Genomic DNA, 23,460 nt, shown 5'->3' with positions numbered 1-23,460 from the left:
TTCCTTTATATGCTTAATGTGGCAGAATAATGTTGGTACTGTTGAACAGGCATTTGATCTCATTTGCAGCCTAATTTGTGCAGAGGACTTTAACATCAAATCATAACAGTTGCTTCTAACAGTCATGTACTGGAATGATGAACATTTGATTAAAGACTGAAGAACCATGTCCCGGTTTACCAGAGCTGGTTTTGTGCTTCAGGCTGGAGCATGCAGGGCCTACTTACACACACAGTCACAGTGAATCATGTTTGTTTGCACTTGTTGAGCACAAATGCAAATGTATTGATGTCTTGAGCCTCATGATTGTGATATCCAACCTGTAAGCGCAGAGAAAACTGCTGTTCAACCAGGGCCACCAGCTAGAACAAGAATAAACACTTCCTAAGGTTTCAGAGAAACTTTGTTTTCTTTGTAACTTACATGAAGCAGTCAGATAAGTTTACAAAATCGGGATTTTAGTCTTGCAGTGTTGTTTCAAATAGAAGGCCCAGTTTTCCTTTGTGCTTAGGTGCAATACATCCAATGTGATCTGTGACCTTTAGGGAGATGAAGCCTGATGGGAGCAATTAGTGGTGCCAAATTCTTTGCAGATGATTATTATCCCCACTTGGAGTGGGGGGGTTGGCAGGACAGTCTTGGTCTTTTGAAAATATTTTATGGAAAACTGTTGCTGTTTACCTCTCAGCAGGGTTATCATCTACTGCTAAATAAATATTTAGTTAATCACCATTGACGGTATCACAAACAAGAGATAGAGTAGGGCTTCATTTCTGACTGACCCTTTCCTGTTGTGATTGTAGCTGGTGTGGAAGTAGGCAACAGCTTCCACAGAGCAGGGAACTGGCTTTGTTTGCTGCTATCTTACTCCATGTGTCTTTGTATAGGATAACCTGCTAGGAACTGTGTGAGTTTCAGCTGTTTATAGGACAAGTGGATGTAGCTGCAGAATTGAATTTTTTCATTACAGTGGCTGTGCCTTTGTGTTAACTCTGCCACAAACTTCCTTCTCTCAACAAATGGTTTTGGAAAGGGAGTTGAGGAGTAGCTCAGTGGAGAAAGCATTGTTTAAGGTTTTCAGTTTAGGACTTTAAACAAAGAGAAAAATAAAACAACCTACTTCCATGGCTTTTGCTGAGGCATGTGGTTCCTTACTAATCCTCTAACAAAAATGAAGTTGAGTGCTATCCTCTGTTTGCCAGTAAATAAAAGATAATGATTCCTGCTAACTGAATTCAGTAAGTCCATGCAGACTAAACCCATACTCCTGTTAAGTACTATTTGGCTACAGAAGTCAGTTAAGATAGAATAAATGGAAAGCTAATTTATATTTGGATTACAGAACTGAAACTTCAGTTTCCAGTTCACTGTTCTAGGCTTGCTGTTAAAAATCTGTGGAGATGCAAGAATGGTGCTATCCACTGCCACTCCAAAAGCTTTTTCTGGTTTTATGCATTAGTTGCTTTCAGGGTCTGGAGTAACTTCGTACAGCAGAAACATTTGATCTCAATTTAAAGTTGCTTCCAGACTGCATCCTAAGAAATGTTACATGGGAAGTAAACAAGATACTGTAAGTCAGAGTCTGATGTCTTTTTCAGCTGCTTCTTAGTAAAGAACGGGCTCACAGGGTGACTATTTGTGTAAAGATGGATGTAAATTAATAATTGAACCCTTTTGATACTGCTGCTTGTGGCAGAGAGGCAAGTGTAGCTGTGTGAGGTCTGCTGGACCTCCGGAGTTTTATTGCAGTTCTTTCCCTGCCTTTCTGAGTAGGGACAGTGGGAGAGGAAATCTTTCCTCTTCCTCAACGCAACTGGACGTTCATCGTGTTGCAGCAGTTACTTCTAAAAGCCAAGGTGACAAATCTGGGGAGATCAGCACTGGGAAAGGTCCTGGATCTGAGTTACAGGTCTGCTACACAGCTGCTCATGCTGGGTGGGGATTCAGACTAGAAGGGAGCGCAGAACACCTGGATTAACTCTGCTCTGGTTCCTTGTCTATGTGCCAGCACTTCCTGTTTTTAAAGATCCTGTTTACTGTCTGCATTCTAAATATCCCAGGAAGGTGGGAGGATGGGAAGAAACATGGAAAGAAAAATAAACAGCATTATTTAAGGTGGATTTTTTATATATTTTTAATTATATAACCAGCATTTGTTACTTTTCAAACCTGGTTTCATTAGCTACATTCTAGTGCAAGCTTTTGTTTACATCGTCTTGCACTAGTTTCCAAAAGCAGAACTGCATGGGAAAGCTGACATTGAAACCATTAATATTTGCAGCAAGGAGCAGAGTAAGATTTTGTGGTGTGCTTTGGCTTTGTGTTCTTTCTGATGTTCACATAAATCAGTATTTGTCAGCCATATGAAATGGAGTATTAAACAAAAATATGTAATCAGAGGAACACCTTATTTCTATGGGTACAAAATGGCATGTTGCTCTGATTTTGTTGCCAAACTTTAAAGCTCTGGATTTAAACAGCTTGAAAGAATTTGGGTGCTGCTCACTGACCTTCAGAGCTCACAGCCTACTGTGGAGGAACAGCTCTGACCAGCACAGAGCCAGGTGGAAAGGTAGTTCTCATCCTGCTACACTACAAGCCAAGCTAATTGCTGAAATAATGAGTAAGCAGATATGTGAAGTGTAAATAGATGATATGTTGCTTTTCTAATTCTTTGTTGTGCTTTATGACTACTAGTCCTGTATAAACAACAAAATCCTGTCCTTTGAGATGGAGCTAGAGATGGAATTACTGAATGATTTTGGACTAAAAAGGAAAATTTAATTTCAGGCTTTCCTTTGTTTAACAAAGAGACAAAATTCTGCCTTTAGCTGGAAGAAAATGTTCTAGGACAGATATTCTGCCTTCGCTATGTCATGGGTTCCCTAGGGAGAAGGCACAGTCGTAGTGGGAGTTCTGGAGGTCACCAGCAACTTGAAAATGCTTCTTTCTCGTGATCCTGTTTTCATGGCTCCCAGACAGTGAGGGAAGCTGTAAACACTATGCCTGCATGGATGGGGGAGGGCGAGCAAGGGGATTTGAAAATAAGTATTCACAAAGGTCTTTTGGGTTCAGCAGGGAGAGGAAAAAATACTCCAGCAGTAGTAAATCTTTTTAAACTGATCATCTTGGGTTTGTTTCAGCTGTTTGATCCTGTGGTTTTTTCAGCAACATAACACAGTTCTTCTTGGGCAATACTTTGTAGTGAGTTCCTTTTTTCAGGATGACCTCACCGTTAATTTTATTCATAGTATCTGAAAGTCACTAGGAGAGTATTGTATTCTGGAAAAAAAAATCTGGATGTAAGATAACTTTAAAGAGAACAGCTCTGAAATGCAGCTGCCCCATATTCTCATATCTAACTAAAGTGAAACTGCTTTTCACTGATTTCTAGTGAGGTTTTGCATTCACAGGAAATAATGATCTTGTATTTCTGCTGTGCTATTATTCTACAGATGTTGCCAATAATTTTAGGGGGCTTTAGCTCTGCCTAGAACAAGGCGAATGTACTCACTGCTGTTTTTGAAGGGTGGGAGAAGTAGGTAACTACAAATAAAATTGATAGTGTTTGGAAATACTTGCCTGTTTCAGAAGGAAACTAAATGCCAAGATGATTTTGACAGTGTTAAATCCTCCTGTTTGTTTCCCTTGGGCTGCTGTTTGTGATCAGATAAGGAGTTCCGGGTATCTGCACATTTTCTGGGAAACAAGAACGAAAGCAATACATATGAAATAAGACACGACTGCAGTGCAACAGTCTGATGTTTTCTATTCTGAACAAGGCAATATTTTTACCCAATAAATCTGTGTATAATAATTTTTTCATGGAGGACAGTTTCAGACATCTTTGTACTAGTCTTCCTGGATTCTGGAAGAGTGCCAGCTTGGCAAACAGGAAGAACAAAAGGACAGTACTGAACGTATCTAGTCTGGGGCAGTCTTACTGTCACCACACAGCAGGTTTGGACAGCAGCAAAATTAGACAGACTACTCTGCCCAGTTCTCTTCATGTTTTAGAGTGCCTGATTTGTCTGATGGTGAGAATAAAACATTTTGGCATTTAGAAAGGTTGAAATGTCTCTTCCATTTTGAAAAGTGTTGTTCTTGTTCCAGGAACTCATTTATTTGTAGAAATTCACAGCTTATGTTTTGGGGATTCCACAGTACTTTATAAAAGCTTATTTGGGGTCATAGCTGTAATGGATACTTCTGCCAGTGTGATAGAGAATCAGGAGAATCATTTAACCTACACGTGAGTGCACAGTAAATCAAAATCATAAACAGTTGGATTATTTAATGAATAGAAGGCAATGCTAGGAGTCTAGAGGAAACTTGTACGTGGAAAAGAAATCAAATCCAGTCACAAATCTTAATGAGCAGCTCTCTGATACCAAAGATGCCACAAATTATTATAAAACATTGTTACATCCTGTCTATAAAAACAGTGTAATGGAGTTTGTCTTGTGACTGGAAAAACTAATGGACTTCAATTAAAGTGTAGCAGTTTACTGAATGACTCATTCAATTTCAAACGTGGGCTGATAAAATTGTATTGAGTGTTTAGTCTGTCCTTTTGAATGGGTTTTGAAACACTGGCTGATGTGTATAGCAGTGCAGATTATTCAGTTCTCAGTCACTGGGATGTGTGTACCTCTTTGCATAAGCATCCCATACTTTATACTTCAATGCAATATTCCAGCACAGTGCACTTCTTGCTTCCTTGTATGCTTGCTCCGTTTCTTGCTGGTTGGTACTTTAGTATAGGACTTCCTTGCAGAGCCTGAAGAGTAACTGTAGGTGCTCATGCTGATGACAGACAGGCTTAACTATAAGTCTGCTAAAGTGAACAATAATATTTTTTTCCCCTAGATTGCCCCCCTGCCATGCAGAGTGTGTCTTCATCTGTGAGGCGATAAAACTGTCATAGTTTACTGAAACCAAATTTTCTAAACTTGGAATCTCATATTCTTAATAAGGGACTATATCAGCTATATCAGATGATAGCTAATTTCTATCCTATAAGAAAATAGGATATATAAATTAGAATTCATATGGTGTCTGGGAGCAAGTAGAAATCTGTATTATGGAAGGTATGTTGTTTATCTTCCTGCTGTCTTCCCTCATGTATGTTTATTCTTTTGGAATGGAATCTCAAAACCAGAGATTGTTTTGCACTAGTCCAGGTGTCCCAAAGCTTTTGGCAGGGAAAAATGTCTAAGGTGCTTTAGAAAGGTCAGGGATTGCAGGTGTGTCCATTTGAAGTGTTTGCATATCCCCTTAGTTTCATTTAGATAACATGTCTCTAGAATTCCCTTAAAATTACAGTCCTTTTACTGTCGAAGAACATAATTGATTCTATTTATTCCAGGCAACCTTCCAGATTTGAAAGTGTACACAGAAACACAAGCTGCCAGCTATACTTCAAAACTGTTTCTGTTTACATTCTTGCTTTCCAAATCCAAACCCTGGAGGCGTGCTTACATGTGCAAGCGAAATGAATGTGCACACAGAGAGACTGCATGCACCTTTCCAGCACATGCCTGTATCCCAGTTTAAAACAAAACCTGCTGTCTTGGTGCAGTTGCTCTAAAAATTGGAGATTTTGGGATGTCACATTGGACTGTTTGCAAGATTTTAAAGAAAAGGTATTGAGTTGTCATTTAACATTTGAGTTCTTTAAGAAAGCCAAGGTTGACGTTTATTTTGAGGAGATACTTGGCTAAAAGGGTTTACATTTTTGATGTATGTGTGTCCCCCACTCCTGCTTCTGTTTCTGTGTTGGCAGTTGCTGGTGGGGAGGGAGGAAAGCTTGCAGTGGAACGAGGCACTGTCCTTTCAGCTGCTCTTGCCCAGCACTGCTGCAGTCAGGCAGCCCCCAGTGCTGACTCCATGGGGATCTCAGGAAGGAGCTAAAGCAACAGAAGGCAGCACAAGAAAGGGAAAGTGAGTTGTTCTCTGCCTCTTTCATCCATCTGACCCATAACCAGCTGGCTCAGGGAGCCCCAGTGCCAGCAGGGTGAGGAGTGAGAACACACGCCTTGGGCAGGGCAAAACCGGGCTCTCACAGTTCAGAGGAGCCTCAGCAGGATGGTGGAACTGAAATTAAAACGCTGCTGGAATAAACTCAGTCTGTGTTGTGAATATTTAATTTGGTTGTGGTCCATCTATACTATCACTGTGTGTGTGTGGACAGGAAGCTCATATGACTGCATAATCTTGTTTGTTTGGGGGCTTTGTGCTGGTTTGTGCTGTAACAGTGATGTGCTTCTGCCCATGTTTGCAGTTAAGAAATGTAAATAGGCATGTGATTCAGTGATATGGAGGGAGCCTCGTTCATGCTTTGCCTGATCAAAAAGATGCCATATAATTAGTGTATTTCTTTTTATCTTTGAGCTGAGGACAGTTAACGGTGGTTTGGAACCCTCCAAGTTACTCTAAATGGTGTTATTTGGGTTCACTGGTAATGTTTTGTAATTGGTAAGCTTCCCAAGTTTGTCTCTGTAAATACACTGTGTGTGCTGAGAACTTTCCATTTCAGCATCCGCTTGCTGAGGCTATTACAATGATGAGGGAAATGAAACAGCTTCTTTAAGCTCCTTCTTAAAAAGAAGTCAGTTGCAGAGCATTTCTAAATATGCATGAGGTGTTAGTGTAAAAGCATTTTTCTAAATCTGCAGTGGCACTTCAGTACTTTTGTGGATATTTTTAAAAACCCAAACTACAACTACAAAGGAGGGATTAAAAAAGACAACCCTAGTGCTACTCAGAGTTGCTTAGGAAGCAGTGGATTTGGGAAAACATCATTTTCATTCTAATGTTTCTTTGTAAGAGCTGAAGTGTGGCAAAAGCAGGTACTGGATGTACTTGGAAGAAAACCTTTTAGAAGAGAAATGCTAGTGCATAAGGGAGGATCACTTTATTTTTTTAATTATATATAAAATGTTGTATATTAATTTTATATATACATAATTTAGTTAATATATACAGAAATATATTTTTATATAAATACATATTTTTAAAATTTGCTGAGCAAAAGGCAAGCATAGCATCCATTGCTTTTCCACAGTGAGAGCTTTCAGAAAGTTGATCCAATGGAAGAGATGTGAAGCTGTTGGTTTGTGGGTTTCCCTTCCTTTCTGTTGTCAGGAAAACTGAGATACAGGTGGCAGTCCTAAGAGGTTTTGTGACTGTAGTGATAGGACAAGGAGTAATGGGTACAAACAGAATGAGGGTAAATTTAGGGTAGGCAGATATGAGGAAATTCTTGACTGTGGGGAAGGTGAGGCCCTGGCACAGGCTGCCCAGAGAAGCTGTGGCTGCCCCTTCCTTGAAGTGTCCAAGGCCAGGCTGGGCAGGGCTTGGAGCAACCTGGGATAGTGGAGGGTGGCCCTGCCCGTGGCAGAGGAGTTGGAATGAGATGGTCTTTAAGGTCCCTTCCAACCCTTAACATTCTGTGGTTCTGTGGTGGATCTCTCCAAAATTAAGAGCAATGAATGCACAGATGAACAACTTTGTTTCATTACAAAAAGAATCCAGGATACTGGGTGAAAGTATCAGACTTCCAGTAAAATGATGCCATGCACCATAAGGATCCTTATTAAACACCATGGTAAAACCCCCTTTTTCCATTAACCATGTCTGGCTCTTAATTTTAAGACCAGGAAAAGGCATCATAAGGAGACCAAATATTTTCTAACTTGAAGTGTTCTTCAGTCTTGTCACAGGATGCCAACAGTTTGTATGTGAAAACATTCTGAACAAACTGGATTTCTTTTGCAAATACACAAATATTGCCTCTGGTTAAGGAAATTAAAAATAGGTAGGGATTAGGAATGTTTATTGGTGAAGTATCACTGTGTGCCTGCCATGTAGTTCTGCTCTCTTTTGTGGCGTCTCCCCTCTCCCACTGGGCTATAAAACATCTCTGCTCTGTCCAGATTCTGGTTTTCTCATACTCTGTCTCATTCTCATTTTCTCTCTTTGTCATACTCATTTCCTCTGCTCTAAGATGGCATGAGCAGCACAGATAGGAGGTCACACGTGTTCCCCTCTTTTCCTTTGGCTTGGCAGAGACATTCATGCAGCTGCCAAAGGGAACTGGAACAGGGCATTGGCACTAAATAAAACGAGCCCAACTGCAAAGTGTTAGTGGGGCTCAATTCTTCTGTCCCATTCATGGAAAAAAGGGTTTGTTTTTGATGTAAGTAGCTTACACTGATCTGAAACAGCTATGGCCAAGTCTTGCGTGTAAATGGATTCTTAAAATCAAGTTCAGAGGTTTTAGTAAACATTTATAACTATTATGTAAGTGTTGTTTGAATATTTTAGAGGTTTGAGATGAGAAAAAGCAAATACATTTTGGAAGCATTGGTTTAGCTAAACATAAAAGAGCTGATGGTTTGTATCATCCAAATGATAATAAATGCTTCACTTTCCAGATTAAAACTGTGGAGAACTTGGCTTGAGATTTGGTTAAAAATTTCTGTAATAATTTGGGTATTAGATATTTTCATCCCCCCGCTATTGAAGTGTTCTACTCATGAGTTATAAAGTTCAGATAAAAAAAAAACCCTCTGCTTTTAGACTATATGTATACTGGCATTTTTTCCAAATTAGTGTGATTCTATTATTAACTGTTTTGTTTGAGTAGATTTTTAGATTCAAATACAAGTTCTCAGGCTTAGTTTTATCAAGTCTTTTTTATGAATGTAAAATATAGCTATGAGTATTCATCCACAGTTATAAGTGGCGTTTGAACCATTTTATCTGAAATTCCTGGTGATGTTTGTATTTTAAATTTTGACATTTAAATTTCTGATTTTTACTCAGGTTTACAGGCACGAAAAGCTTGAAGTACAAAGTTATCCCAAGACTTAAAAATGCCTCCACGGCCGTCATCTGGTGAACTATGGGGCATCCACTTGATGCCCCCCAGGATCCTGGTGGAGTGTCTTCTCCCAAATGGAATGATAGTGACTCTAGAATGCCTCCGTGAGGCCACCTTACTGACTATTAAACATGAACTCTTTAAAGAAGCAAGGAAGTACCCTCTCTATCAGCTCCTTCAAGATGAATCTTCTTACATTTTTGTAAGTGTCACACAAGAAGCAGAAAGAGAAGAGTTTTTTGATGAAACACGGAGACTTTGTGACCTGCGACTGTTTCAGCCTTTCCTAAAAGTTATTGAACCAGTAGGTAACAGAGAAGAAAAGATTCTTAATAGAGAAATAGGTGAGATTATCTTTTTTTTTTAAACATAATCTGTTTAACTGATTATCCTCCTCAAATATAAAGAATTGAAATGGGTCGTGTTTGTCTCCTGTATCTGCCATTTTTCATAACTGCCAGTTGTTGCATCAAATGTCCAAAGGTGCTGATCACAGTAAAGCCAATATTTATAAACAGTGAGTTAAACTTCTTTTTTCTGGTCTGTTTCATTCACCTTGCCTTTGTGAAATGTATTTGTAGTTGCCTGTGGGTTAGAGGGTATCTTTTTGCTCATCTCTTATTAGCAGGATTTCATATTAGTACAGAGCAACACCTGTTCTATTGTTTGGGAAGTCAGTTTTAATTTATTTTGAAGTTTATAGAATTGTAAATTCTAGATTTAGCTACAAATTTTAAACCATATTTGTGGACACACATTTTAATACTGCTCTAACTTGCTTAGAAAGTCAAATTTCAGAAATGAGGTTTTTTTCAGCTGTCCCCTTCTCCCTTCTGACAAAAGAGCATAGGGAGAGGAGGCAAAAAACCACCTGAGGTTGGAGATGCAGAGGGGAGACAAATTGTGATGTTTTGAATTATCTCTGGAGTAGCTTATCATTTTCCATGATCCATTGAGGAAGCACAGGGAATCTGGCATTTTTTCCAACATCTTGGTGAAGTATTAAATTGAGGCAGTACAAACATACCACTCCTGTTTCATTGCTAACAAATGTGTACTGCAGTGGCAGAGACTTGTCAACTGGAAATACTTGTTTTGAGGTACTACTAATTGTTAAATGATTTAATTGTGACGAATGCATCATAAGTAAATTACTTCTGTTTTGTAAAGCTCACCATGTGCAGGACTTGGAGAGAGCAGTGGTTAGGTAACCATGCAACACGACAATTGAAAGTTTCCATTTGAACACTCATGTATAAATGATGATTTATCCAAGTCATCTCATTAAAGTAAAGGGAATTACATCTGAGACTGAGGACCTGAAAGAAATGCACTGTTATATGAATCTGTGTCAAAGAGCTTAAGTTCAGTGTCTCTTGGAGTGCTTGTTGCAGTTCTTAAATAATGTAGGTCATTAAAAAAAAATTAACAGCTGTCATTCAGTTGTAAGCAAAGTTGATTATGATCCTAATAGCTACCAATAATTCTGGCAGGGTTTGAGAAAAAATCAGATTTCACAGCTTCTCTGGTCCCCTTAGGAAACTCTGTGCTGACTTCAAAGGAAGTTTAGTCCTGGTCCCTTTCCTCCAGGAGGAATGTTGGCTGTGAGAGTGGTGATTTAAGGCTTCCAGGATCTTCAGAGAATGTCCACCTGTTTTCTAACCTTTCCTGTGTCTGCTTGGTGCACTTAACTTTAGAACTGTGTAGTTCTTGAATGATATAAAACAATTATGTGTATGAGTATGTTGTGGTTTGACACGGCTTGCTAAACCACCACAAAGGAGAAGCCAGCAAATATTTTAGGCTGTGTTTTGCTTAAAGTCGGCTTTTTATGTGACTGATTAAGGAAATCTTTAGCTCTACTTGTTAGTTATGATTATTTCCTCATCTGCTCCAATGCTGTAGGTTTTGCTATTGGCATGCCTGTCTGTGAGTTTGACATGGTCAAGGATCCAGAAGTACAAGACTTCAGAAGAAACATCCTTAATGTCTGTAAAGAAGCCGTGGATCTGCGAGATGCCAATGCACCGCACAGCAGAGCACTGTATGTCTATCCTCCAAATGTGGAGTCCTCAGCTGAACTCCCCAAACACATATACAACAAACTAGACAAAGGTAAGGGCAATATTTACAGCAGAAACATAATATATTTTCAGTGTTTGAAATCAAAGAGTACAGCTGTTGACTTCGGCAAATCACTGTTTTCTGTGCTGTATTTAGTATACTCCAGCAATATCTTACACCTTAAATTATTCAGAATAATTTTCTCCATGGACTGTACATTCAAAAGGATATTTAAAATTGTGCTATTCTAACTGAATCTTGAAACATAGCTCAGTAAATAGAGGTGACTTTTTTAGTGGGTGGGAACAGCTTGTTGGCTTTGCAGTTTTCCATGGCATTCAGATATCTGGAATTAAATGATGCTGAATCACTGAGTTACCTTGCGGTCCTCAAATATGAAAAAGTTACTGCTGTTTCCTTGAAGGCCAAATCATCAGTAGTCTTCAGTTACTGAAAATATTCTTAACCTCAGGGCTAAAAGTTTGAGTTTACACTAGAGTAAAAAAAAAAATTAATGCATCTAGTTCTTTGCAGAAGTTATAAACCCTCTCTCAGTTTGGGCTATGAATCTTGTTTGCATCTTTCTTTAATACTAAAAATGAATCTTTGTGTTGGGGAGGCATGGGAGTTGTTTGGTTTGGGGGTTATTTTGGGTTTGTGCTTTTTGTTTGGAAACTGTATTGGAAAGGATAGGCCTAACATTATTTTACATGTATTCCAGGGCAAATTATAGTGGTGATCTGGGTAATAGTCTCACCAAACAATGATAAGCAGAAATACACCCTAAAAATCAATCATGACTGTGTGCCTGAGCAAGTTATTGCTGAAGCAATCAGGAAGAAAACTCGAAGTATGTTGCTATCATCTGAACAACTGAAACTTTGTGTCTTGGAGTACCAGGGAAAATATATTTTAAAAGTCTGTGGCTGTGATGAATACTTGCTAGAAAAATGTCCACTGAGCCAGTATAAGGTGAGTAACATAAAGGATTTCTTTTGAACTACACTAAAATAATCTAAATTTGTGGGGGAGAAAAATGATCAGTACTAAGTCTGGCTTTCTCATTGAATTAATCCAAACCACAGGAAGTGACAGTGTGTGCACCTTTAAACAAATTGGCTAATCCATGAGCTTCAAAAGAGAGAGGGGGAAGAAAAGGTAGTTTGAACTGGAATTTGTATCACTAGTGTCATTTTTCTTCTTTGAATGTTTCCCTCTAATGTTAGTGCTAAATCAGAGGTAGGTGCTTTCAGAAATCTCCTAGATTTTTGATGGCAAGAGATGAACTACATTTGCATGGTGCTGATGTAATTAAACAGGAAATTTGATTAGATTGTAAATTATGAAACAACCATTGCTACTGTAAATCCTGTCCTAAAGGGGTGGTAAAAGAGAACACTGTTTTCCTGTTACACCTTTGTTGTTACTTTAATAAGATAAAAAATGGAGACTTACAGCACTACAGAAATCATTGCTGAGCCTTCCTTGTGTCTGTCTGTCCTTCACTGCCTGGGTTTGGTAGTGCTGGGAGTGTGAGGCAGAACATGATGGGACAGAAGAGCATCTGAGCAGCTCTCTCTGGAGCAGACAACGTTACCCAGTCAACTTCCTGACACCCTGCTGCTGCTTCCTCTTGGAGGAATGTATTGTTGCAATAAACTGCTCCCATCCCTTTGGCTAAAATGGTTGACAATCTGATCTTCAGAGCAGTGGAGGAGAGAAGGAGGGGTGGGGGATCCTGAATAATGGGAAAAGTATCTCTGTACTCTGGGAGCTGGGGAACAAGTGCAGGCATACATGAATAATTTTGCAGAGTCATCTGAAGATCAAACAGCAGATGTATTTGATCTAGCGTGGTTTCTTCAGAAGCATCTGGTCTGCCTTTGCTGTGCCCCAGCAGAGCTTGCTCATTAACTCCAGGGCTGGACCTGTCCTAACACACTGTATTTTGCAGTAGTGTTGCCAGACTAAATGCTCTCAGCACTCAGACCTGAATGGACAGGTGAAGTGTGTCAGGATCAGTGCTGGGTGTAAGGTAATGAGCACAACTGAACCGAAAATGAGCATGTGCTGTTTACCTTGTGCTCCCTGCCTGGGACTGGCAGTATCAGTCACCTGTGAAGCACTGCAGGCTGCTACTGCAGGCTGGTACAGCCCTTGCTGTTCCAAAACAGCTCAATTGCTTCCAGGAACAGTTCAAATCTATCTGCCCTGTGCTGTGCTGTGCCGGGGCTAAGGAGCTCTACAAGAAACCTGGCTGGTGTTTTTGTCAGCTCCCTTCTCTCTCTCCAGTTCAGCCTTCCTCAAAATCCGCATGAGTGCGGCTGTGTGACCCTACCCAGCAATGTGTGCTGGATGCTGTACCTGTTATCAGTGTACAGGGTGTGCATGCAGGACATGATAACTCTCTCAGTATGCTTTCACTTGTGTATCTTCCTGAGTTATCTCTAGGTTTACATTCCCAAGAATGTAGGCTTTGAAAAGACACAGCATCTTGGTTGTGTTTCCCTGCAGTACATAAGGAGCTGTATCATGCTTGGCCGCATGCCCAACCTGATGCTGATGGCAAAGGAGAGCCTGTACACCCAGCTGCCCCTGGACACCTTCACCATGCCATCCTACTCCAGGCGCATCTCCACAGCCACGCCCTACATGAATGGAGAAGCTACAACCAAATCCCTCTGGACTATAAACAGTGCTCTCAGAATAAGGATCCTCTGTGCCACCTATGTAAATGTGAACATTCGAGACATAGACAAGGTATGGCATCACACATGGCTTTTCAGCAACTCGTGGATTCCCTCCTGAGTGCTCTGTTCTGTGTTGACATTGGAAAAGAATTGTTATTTAACACGTTAGAAAATGATACCGCTCTTTACTTAAACTGGAGTGTTTATTTCTAAAGAACGTACCCACGTTTTAGCATCTGGAAACTTTTGTATACTGCTTAAAAAGTGTGAGTTGTGGTAATTAGCTAAATACTCTGCCTGGTAGGAGCACGACTCAGTTTGCATTGCACTTCAGCAGAGTATGTAATGGATAGAAAAAGAAAACCCATGTTGTTATCTGTCTTCTAAGTGATTATGTTTAAGAATGTATTACAGTAATTGAGAGTGCTTTTGATGAGGGAATGCTGTCTTTGTTTATGAAAATAAAGGTGTGGGGTGATAAGGGGCAAATGGCAGGTATAGGGTTCAATCCCATTGAAGACATCTACAACCCTGGCTCTCTTTCCTCAGAAATTCTTTCACAATACCTTAGCATGGGAAGAATTGAGACTAAATTACAGGGGGTTTTCATAGTGTTCATTTCAAGTTTGTTACTGTATTTTTTAAGAACTAGTTTTGCAGTTAATGAGGAGAAAGACAAAAGCACTTTTTCTGGAAGGATATGCTTATAAACTGTGCTTCACACCTGACAGAGCATGAATTAATTTGGGCTGGGGAGTGGTGGGGCTGTTCGGTTTTCAGTTTCGTTTTTGTTTCTCGCTTGCTGAAACTGAAAGGATAATATGTTGTAATCATGGTATGTGTTGATTGCAATGAAAAAATGTGTTTATAGTAACATTTCAAAGACTAATATGGATGTTGTTTTCAGATCTATGTTAGAACAGGTATCTACCATGGAGGGGAACCTTTGTGTGACAATGTGAATACTCAGAGGGTACCTTGTTCTAATCCCAGGTAAGATGAATACCTGAGTGACTGTAGAGAACCTGACTTTCAGGGCATCATAAATGATAGCACTGAAGGAGCAAAACTCAAATTAGCCATTACTCAGGTAGAGCTCCTTGCTGGGAATACTTTACCTTAAGTTTTGTAAAAATATATTACATAACCCTATATATAAAAATAGCATTAATTTAATTCAAACACAAGCATTTTGTCTTGCACATAATAGTAGCATTTCTTTACTGAACAGATCTGTTCTACACGTGCATTTACATTGCTGAAACACAAATATAATTCATATATATATAAATATAACTCATCATTCACACATGCATACTGGGAAATCAGCAGAGCTCTAGGCGAGTGAACTCTGGTTTTGTCTGTGGACCAACAGCAGTTGTTCCAGTTGCAGGTCCAGATTTCACTTCCAGCATGAGGCAGTGTGATGTCCTGGAACCTGCAGATTGGTTTTGGTGGGGTTCCTTCTAAAGGAGAGCCACTGAATGTGGAGAGAGGGTCTCACCTGCTAACATGGAAATGACTGCCAGATCTGGACTGATTATTTTCAGGATGTTTGACAAACCATCAATATTACCTGGAAAAATAAATCACCTGAACCTATAAGTGCAAAAAGAAGTTTTATATGAGCATATAAAAATATTGGGGACATCTTTTATCCACCTGTTCTCATGACTTTAACTAATGAAGAGGTGTGAAATTTCAGCACCTGCTAAGATAGATGCAAAGGATGTATGCAGAAGTAATTCTTTGCTTGCATTTTCTGACTTCATGTCTTTTATAATAATTTTTGAAATTCATTTTTTTATCTGTATGTTTTCTATAAATATGATTAGGTTTTATAATTAAAGGACTAATAATATACATAGTTGGTGAAAAATAGGCTCTCCTTCTGAGTTGCCCTGAATACAGCTGTACTTGAACTGATAGTTTAAACTATTTTAGAGAGAAAATATTGGAAAGGTGGTGAAGGTTATGCCTTGAAATCATGGATATAATCACACAGATCTGTATTATGTGAAATGAACACATAAGAAAAGTGAATGAAAGTTTATCTGCCAATTTCTTTATTCTTAGAGAAGGGCTTTCACAGTTATTTCTTTGTAAAATTGCTTTCAGTAGCTACACTGAAAAATTAATGCTGTCCTTGGAAGCTGCTGCCTCTTTCAACTGAGAAAATTCTGTACGACAATCCGCTTAGGGGAAGAAACTGGATTCAGAAGTTCCTCTTCAAAAGCACAGTTCTACCAGCTGAGAGCTAAATTCTACTTAGATAAGTTCATGAAAACAAAATTGAAGTATCCCTGTAGAACCAATCTGTGCTATTATTACTACAGTAAATAGAAAAATATTTGACTTAGGAATATTGCTTTGGGTTTCCACGTTCTATCCCCATCTTGCAGTTATCTTTTTATGTTCCAACAGTTCAAGTTTAGTTTGGTTTTGAAAGCTCTTTTTCCCAGTTGCTTTTTTCCCCTGAAGAGAAAAGTGTTTCACAAGCTAAACCTTACATCAGTGTAGCAGATATGCAAATCCATTATCTTCAGGTTGCAGGAATTGAACCTAACATGACTTTTTAAACAGTGTTGGGGCTAGAAGGCTGCTGGGGAAGTTTCCATTCCCAAAAGCAGTGAATGTGGTCAAATGCATGTATGGAAACCCTTTTTCAGTAAGAAAGTGTGTTCTGTAAGCAAATACACAGTTTAGGAATATAACAAATGCCTTTTGGATGAGTGAATGATGTTGGCTCCGTGCTCTCCTTTAACCTGGTTCAATTCTGCCTTTTGAATCTTTCAGGTGGAATGAATGGCTGTTGTATGACATGTACATTCCTGATCTCCCACGTGCTGCTCGGCTCTGCCTTTCCATCTGCTCTGTTAAAGGCAGGAAGGGTGCTAAGGAGGTAAAACACCTCATGGATTTATTACACTAATGAGCCAAAGCTACTTAAATCAAGTTTGGGAAGATATTTGGTAAATGCTGTCCTGGCAATGAGTCTTAGTGCAATGTTTGATTAAAATAGGGGTTTTTCTCTTCTTGTGGTTTTTTTTTGTGTTTGGAAATTAAACAACACAGAAAAAAGCTTATCAGTTCAGCACTGTAAATCATGTCCATGCTGCGTCGCCAGACACGAAGACCAGTGTTAGTGTTTTGAGGTGGAAGTGCTTTTAAAATTAATTTTCTAAACCATGTTACTAACCTGTTTATTTTTAAAGGGCAGGTTTTTTACCTTTAGAGTTGAATTTTCAAGTAAAGAAAATCTGTATTCCTTTAGCATTTGATGCAAGATCTCAAACAGTAATTTTTAAGAATCTACATGCAACATTTAATTTTAGCCAGAAGAGCATCATTACATTCTGGGTTTGAGTGTGTGTCACAGGTAATACATAGGGGGTTTGTCTATGAGCAGGTTTAGGAACCTCACAGAATGATTTGGGTTAGAAGGGATCTTTAAAGATCATCCAGTTCCACCTCCCTTCTGCTAGCCTAGATTGCTCCAAGCCGCATCCAACCTGGCCTTGAACCAGGGATGGGGCAGCCACAGCTTCTCTGGGTATCCTGTGCCAGTGCCTGACTACCCTTATCATAAAAAAATCTAATTCTTTTGTGCAATCTAAAAATATTGTCTTCAAAACTGTTGGCCCTTGTTCTGTCACTGCAGCCCTTGGTAAAAAATCTCTTTGTCAAAAAAACTTCTTCTGTCATCTTGACTTACCCTGGTGTGAAGAAGATGTGTACATGTGTTTGCAATTCTTTTGGTATTATTTTGTAAAAGGACTGCCATGACAGCCATTCATAGAAAAATATGGTACAACTTCCACAACCTGCTTTCTGCTAATCTGGGAATGTAACTTGATCTGGGGGTGAAAGTGCTATTTCTCCTGACTTGCTCTTCAGTAATCCATAGATGACACTGAAAAAATCATGTTTTAATCTCTTTAAGGAGCACTGTCCATTGGCTTGGGGAAATATAAACATGTTCGATTACACAGACACTCTTGTATCTGGGAAAATGGCTTTGAATCTTTGGGCAGTACCTCATGGGCTGGAGGATTTGTTGAATCCTATTGGTGTTACTGGATCAAATCCAAATAAGGTATTTGCATGCCAGCTTCCCCCTTAAGAGTGCATTTTCAAAATATGCTATATTCTGGTTGCTATCATTCAGCAGAAAAAGTAATTTGAATTCCCTTTACCTAGGAAACTCCATGCTTAGAGCTGGAATTTGATTGGTTTAGCAACCCTATAAAGTTCCCAGATATGACAGTTATTGAAGAACATGCAAATTGGACAATTTCACGGGAGCTGGGCTTCAACTACAGCTATGCAGGGCAGGTAAGGCAAACTCCCCCTCCAGGATTAGCTATTCAAATATGAAAGTGTTATTTATTGCTTTATTTTACTCAGTATGTCAGTAGCAAAACTTATTTTTTTACATCCTCATTTAATGTAAAATCAAGAAATCAGTGTTTTGTTTTGTGTTTAGTAAAATGGGCAATATATTCATTCTGCTTTCTTTATATTACCAGTGAAGTAATGACCTAATACTTCACTGACCAACCAAAACATTCCAATGAGAAACTGTTTTACTGTGTTTTTGACATTTTATATCACTAATTCAGGTGTTGACCTACTTAGTTTAACTTTTCAAAACCTGTAATTCTCCTTCAATGATACTGTTTTTCTTTGTTGCAGTTTCATGCTTATAGGTAGGCTTTCCTGTGTAACCCAAAGCTGCTTAGAACACTTTCCTGACTGTTTTATGGGCTAGTTATGACCACAAGTACAGGGAATTTTAAGGGAATTGGTGGACATACACATGGGTGTAGTCCTTTATCTCCCTTTTTCCACAAACAGAACTTGTGCATTATAATTGGCTTTTTGATGAAGCTTGGAGCTTTCTTCAAAGCACTTGTTTGGATGATCAAAAGAAGTAAAAACAGAAAAGCAGTAAAGCTAAGAACGCTCTGTATTTAAAGCCAAGGCTGTGAAATTGGTTGGTGTGTTTTACATTTTCTTCTGGAGGCTGGTTCAAAGCCTTGGGTTGCCCAAGAGAGCTCCGTGGTCTGTGTGAAGAAAACCTTGTGGTGGGAGTTTCGCTGTGCTGGAGAGCGCGTAGGTGGCAGTGAGCTTCCAGTTTGGGAATTCTGGGGTTATTTATAGCAGTCCTGTGCCACTGTGTCCTGAACAACAGCTTGTGGGCATTTGAGTTGGCACTCAGCAGGAAGTCCACCATAGAGTAGCATTTCTGCTGTTTATGTTGGGACTGAGCAAGGCTCTTAATAAATGCTTAAGGACAGCTGTCTTCTTGGTAAATAGCATTCCCCAGCCTCTTACCTGGGCTTCTGTATGCTCAGCTCATTGTTTTGTTCCATCTGGCAAAAATAAAAAATGGTGAGGAGGATAAACTCACTTCACTGACAACGTAGTGATCTTTACAATTTAATAATTAAAAAAAAAGCAGAGGTAAAATAAGATCTCAAATTATTATCTTGTCTTTTTTTTTTTAGAATAAGGTCAGTAGTTAAATATGGAAAAGCTTGTTTACATCAGTGATGATGTTGGCAGGGAAACAAACTATATATCACTGCTTTGGTCTCACTCCCTCATTGTTCATGCTGCTTTTCTTTCAGCCCCGCCTTGTTATCTGCCAAAATCCTCTTTTTACTTACCCTTTTGTAAATCATAGTTCATTAAATGTGTGCTCAGTTTGAACATCACTAGTTTTCTCTTACTACTGTATTTGTCCCCTTTGTCTGTCACTGTGGGGTACGTTCAGGTCTGAAGCCAAATTTTCTTTGTTTGGGTACCACACATATTTATAACTGTTTGTAATAATAGCTGTATCTAGGGAGTTAAAAGGCAATGTGTTTTTATTAATTCAAAAATTGGATACCAGCTTGCTGTGTATCATTTCCCATGTCTGAAAGAGTTGAAAATTCCTTGTTTGAAATGGTCAAAATCAGCAAAGCAGTCACAAAGATTGTTTTGATATAATGTTTTTGTTATGATACAAAGAGCATAACTTGTTATTAATCTCAAAAAGCATAACACTGCATTTGAAATCAATCAATACATAAGACATAATTTATAGGTCCATAAACATCTCAAATATGAAAAAATTTACAAATATTAAATCTAATTTACTATCCCACAATTAATAGAATTGCAAGTTTTTGGTATTGACCACAGGATAAATGCATTTTCCCTCTGGGCTTGATTTAAACTATAATCTTTCTGACCCACTGTACAGGTATATTTTTTATACTTCTTTGACTTTCACTTACTATTTAGGATGTCTCTTTCATATTCAAGATGAATGTGCACAACTAATCACTTGTTCCATATGAACTATTTGACCATATGTCAGGAGGAAGGTGATTAAAAAATAATTTATCCAATTATTTCCTTACAGAATGACTCTGGCTTTGCTACTTGCACTGTATCCAGTACCCAAATATTTAAGAATGTGCTAAAAATTTTTTTCTGTGCCACACAGAGAGCAGTTCTGAATAATTTCCCCTCACTTTGATGTGGAGTCCATGTGCTTTAGAAGAGATCACACTATCACACTGCCAACAGGAAAAGGCACTAAAATTCCTGTGAGGTGGTTGATTGATACCTCAATGGTAGATGCGAGCTTGAAGGTCAGAACATTCTTGTCCCATGTAGTAGTGAATCCATCACGAGAACCTATAATCTATATAATTAGAGGTAAAGTAAAACAGAGGACTTTGAGGTAGATATCATATCATGTGGTAAAACCTGGTAACTGTTTCTATAGTTGTGCATATTCTTAGAAATACTCCCCATTTTAAAGGGTGCCTTGATCTCCTACCTGGATATTTCTGATTGTTGTTTTCTTCAGCCTTTTTTTCTGTCAACAAAACTGGCAGACAAAGCTCAGTTCATTTTTGCTTGTTATCTTATTTCATGTGCTCAGTAGAAATTGCCCAGGGAAAGAGAGAACAAGAGAGCAAATACTGTACTTCTGCAGTTGAAACATTTTGAAATTTGAGAAGGGTGGTCTTACTTTTTTGTAGTAGTAGCTATCATACAGATGTGAAAATAGGAATTCAGTATAAAAATGCTGTTCAATTCCTTTAGAATATTTGAGATAGCTTCATCTTAACTGCTAATTGCAGTTGTATTTTAGACTAAAGTCAGTAATACAAGGTGATTAAGATTTCTCTTTTTTTGCAGTGCAATTGATTCCGTATGGAAAGCCTCAGAAACTGCCTCTTTTCATATGTTGCTTTGTGAAAAACATATTAAGCAAACTAAGAAATGGAAAGTGTAGGAACAAAAATGACCTTGGCACATGAGCTGTGAAAAATTGAGTAGAAGTAGTTTCAATACCTCTGCCATTGCTCTAAACTGCCTTTAGTAAATGAAGTCTTAAACAAAATTAATTTTTGCTTGTAGCAGTTCCGTTTTCTGTGCTCTTTGGGGAATGTCTTACATTAACTGTGATTTAATATCTTCCAGTCTTCCTGTTACTCAGGCTTTCCTACAGCATTCTACCCCTTATTTACCTATTTTCAGCCCCCATGTCCTACTTTTTCAGTTCTGAATTTTTCTCACTCTTTGCAGCAGCTCTCAGCAATCTCATGCTGGGGTCAGAAATGACCAGTTTCACTTTGTGCTGCATTGTGTCATTCATCAGATGTCAACTGCTGCTATTTCTCCACACAGCTGATTTATTTGAAATGTACTTCTTCTTGTCCCAGTAGTGACTAAAAGCAGTTGTAGAGATCAAAGGCCTAGTCTTTCATCTCTCTTTCTAAATTTTAAGCTCTCAGTTACAACAAGTGGATACAAGAAGATAGTGTTGCGTGCCATAGGCTGTAGAGGCTGCTGTGCTGTTAAAATACCATATTTCATGTGTGTGGTTTGGCAACAGAAGGAGTTGTGTGGAGGGCTAATGTGCCACTGTCTCTGCAGAGTAACAGAATAGCTCGGGATAGTGAATTAACAGAGAGTGACAAGGAGCAACTGCGAGCCATATGTACCCGAGACCCTTTGTCTGAAATCACTGAGCAAGAGAAGGACTTCCTCTGGAGGCACAGGTACTGCAAATCAAAAACCAAACCACAGAGAAACCCTTCTTGGAGTAATCAAACTTCACCCCATTCACTCCAAATTTGTCATGGGTTTTGCTCCCACTTTTTCCGTGTTGTGGAATTGGTGTTTTGGACAAGGCTTGTAAAGCATTTTGCATTGTGTGATTTGGTTATAATCCTGTGGAGAAAAGTAAGTTGTTGAATGAGTTCCCATTTTCCTTATTACTGCAGTTTTACCTGCATGGATGGATCCTGACAGCACCTTACTGACAAAAGAAGTAAAAGGTGCAAGGCTGTGGGGATGTGGCTGATGGTTATCAAAGCAAAAGTGATGTTTTGAACATGCAACTTTCTTCTCTTTTGCAGACACTATTGTGTGAATACTCCAGAAATTCTACCCAAATTACTTTTGTCTGTCAAGTGGAATTCCAGAGATGAAGTGGCCCAGGTAATACAAAGCACTGAAGAAGTTTTAAATTTTGAAGAACCTTTAAAATACACTATTTTAAAGAAAACTTCTGGAAGTTAAAAACATGTTATGTGTGCATGATACATTGATTGAGTACTTGGAGTTGCCACTATGATTGACAGGTGTCTCTGGTCCATAGTTCTTGTTCTTTAGCTCAGTCTGGGTCTTAAGACTTAAATGCTGGCATTACTTAAATCCCTCTTACGTTGCCAATTTGTCAATTACAGTTAAATGTGAAGTTTTATTTTCATTCTTTTTAGAGTGGATAAAACAACAAAGTCAACTGGCAACTAATACCAGATTGTTGATTGAGAGGACCAGCAAGTAAACAGCTTCTACTCAGATGTAGTTTGTGTCTGACAATACCTTCTAATGGCTGTGTGTTACAGCTTCTTCCTAACCAGTGCAAAGGTGTAACCTGCTTGGACTTCTTGCCCACAGATGTACTGTTTGGTAAAGGACTGGCCCTCAATCAAGCCAGAGCAAGCCATGGAGCTCCTGGACTGCAATTACCCAGACCCAATGGTGCGAGCTTTTGCAGTTCGGTGTCTGGAGAAGTCCTTGACAGATGACAAACTGTCTCAGTATCTAATCCAGCTGGTACAGGTACAGAATGTATTTTGGCATGTTTGTTGTCTTGTGTGTATTTAATGTTCCCAGAGGCTTAAAACACAGCAAAAGTTAAGGTGTTGTGAAAAAGAGGTCATCAAAAGAATGTTTGCTTTGCGGATTATTTAGGAGGAGATGAAATGTTAATTTTTCTGTAATGCTGTGGTTTTGCTTGTTGGTACTAAATGCCAGGATTCTGCAGAGATGCAAAACTGTTCTACCAACTGGAACAGGCAGCTATTTCAGCTGTCCTAACATATGGGAAAGGATGAGCAGAAGCATCTTCTCAAAATTTTGAGCAAATTGAGGCTAAAATATTTGGTAACAGTAAAGCAAGCATCAGATGGTAAGTTCCTGAAATAGAGGCAGCCAGTGCACAGTTGGCATATATTGTTCAAAGCCTAACATATTGCAAGTATTAATACCAAGATCAGTAATTTCAGAAAAAAAATTGTAAAACATAGATGGCTTTTTATTTAACTGCCTTTAGTCTGTATATTGTTCATAGAAATAATAACTGCATCTGATTTTTTAAAATTTTCTCTTTATCCTTGACTAGGTTCTGAAATATGAGCAATATTTAGATAATCAGCTTGTGAGATTTTTACTCAAGAAGGCACTGACCAATCAAAGGATAGGACACTTCTTCTTTTGGCATTTAAAGTAAGCTTAGTATCA

The 23,460-nt window shown here is 38.8% G+C and overlaps 1 protein-coding gene across 4 annotated transcripts in view; it reads left to right on the top strand.

Moving 5' to 3' along the window:
- Positions 1-23,460, top strand: part of PIK3CA (phosphatidylinositol-4,5-bisphosphate 3-kinase catalytic subunit alpha) — a 44,674-nt gene that overhangs the window by 7,890 nt on the left and 13,324 nt on the right. For 3 of the 4 annotated variants that reach the window (XM_069024727.1, XM_069024729.1, XM_069024726.1), the window contains exons 2-13: positions 8,830-9,231; positions 10,793-11,002; positions 11,673-11,923; positions 13,466-13,711; positions 14,549-14,634; positions 16,438-16,543; positions 17,585-17,737; positions 17,842-17,976; positions 21,586-21,710; positions 22,071-22,152; positions 22,615-22,779; positions 23,342-23,445. In XM_069024727.1, coding sequence (XP_068880828.1) covers positions 8,880-9,231; positions 10,793-11,002; positions 11,673-11,923; positions 13,466-13,711; positions 14,549-14,634; positions 16,438-16,543; positions 17,585-17,737; positions 17,842-17,976; positions 21,586-21,710; positions 22,071-22,152; positions 22,615-22,779; positions 23,342-23,445 — 2,015 coding nt within the window. In that variant the 5' untranslated portion in view covers positions 8,830-8,879. Of the gene's footprint in view, positions 1-3,819; positions 4,038-8,829; positions 9,232-10,792; positions 11,003-11,672; positions 11,924-13,465; positions 13,712-14,548; positions 14,635-16,437; positions 16,544-17,584; positions 17,738-17,841; positions 17,977-21,585; positions 21,711-22,070; positions 22,153-22,614; positions 22,780-23,341; positions 23,446-23,460 lie in introns of those variants that run through there. The other variant, XM_069024728.1, reaches the window with a different exon arrangement.

This window comes from Aphelocoma coerulescens, chromosome 9, assembly GCF_041296385.1.
Source record: "Aphelocoma coerulescens isolate FSJ_1873_10779 chromosome 9, UR_Acoe_1.0, whole genome shotgun sequence".
Lineage (NCBI taxonomy): Eukaryota > Metazoa > Chordata > Aves > Passeriformes > Corvidae > Aphelocoma > Aphelocoma coerulescens.
This window is presented reverse-complemented; position numbering and strand designations above follow the sequence as displayed.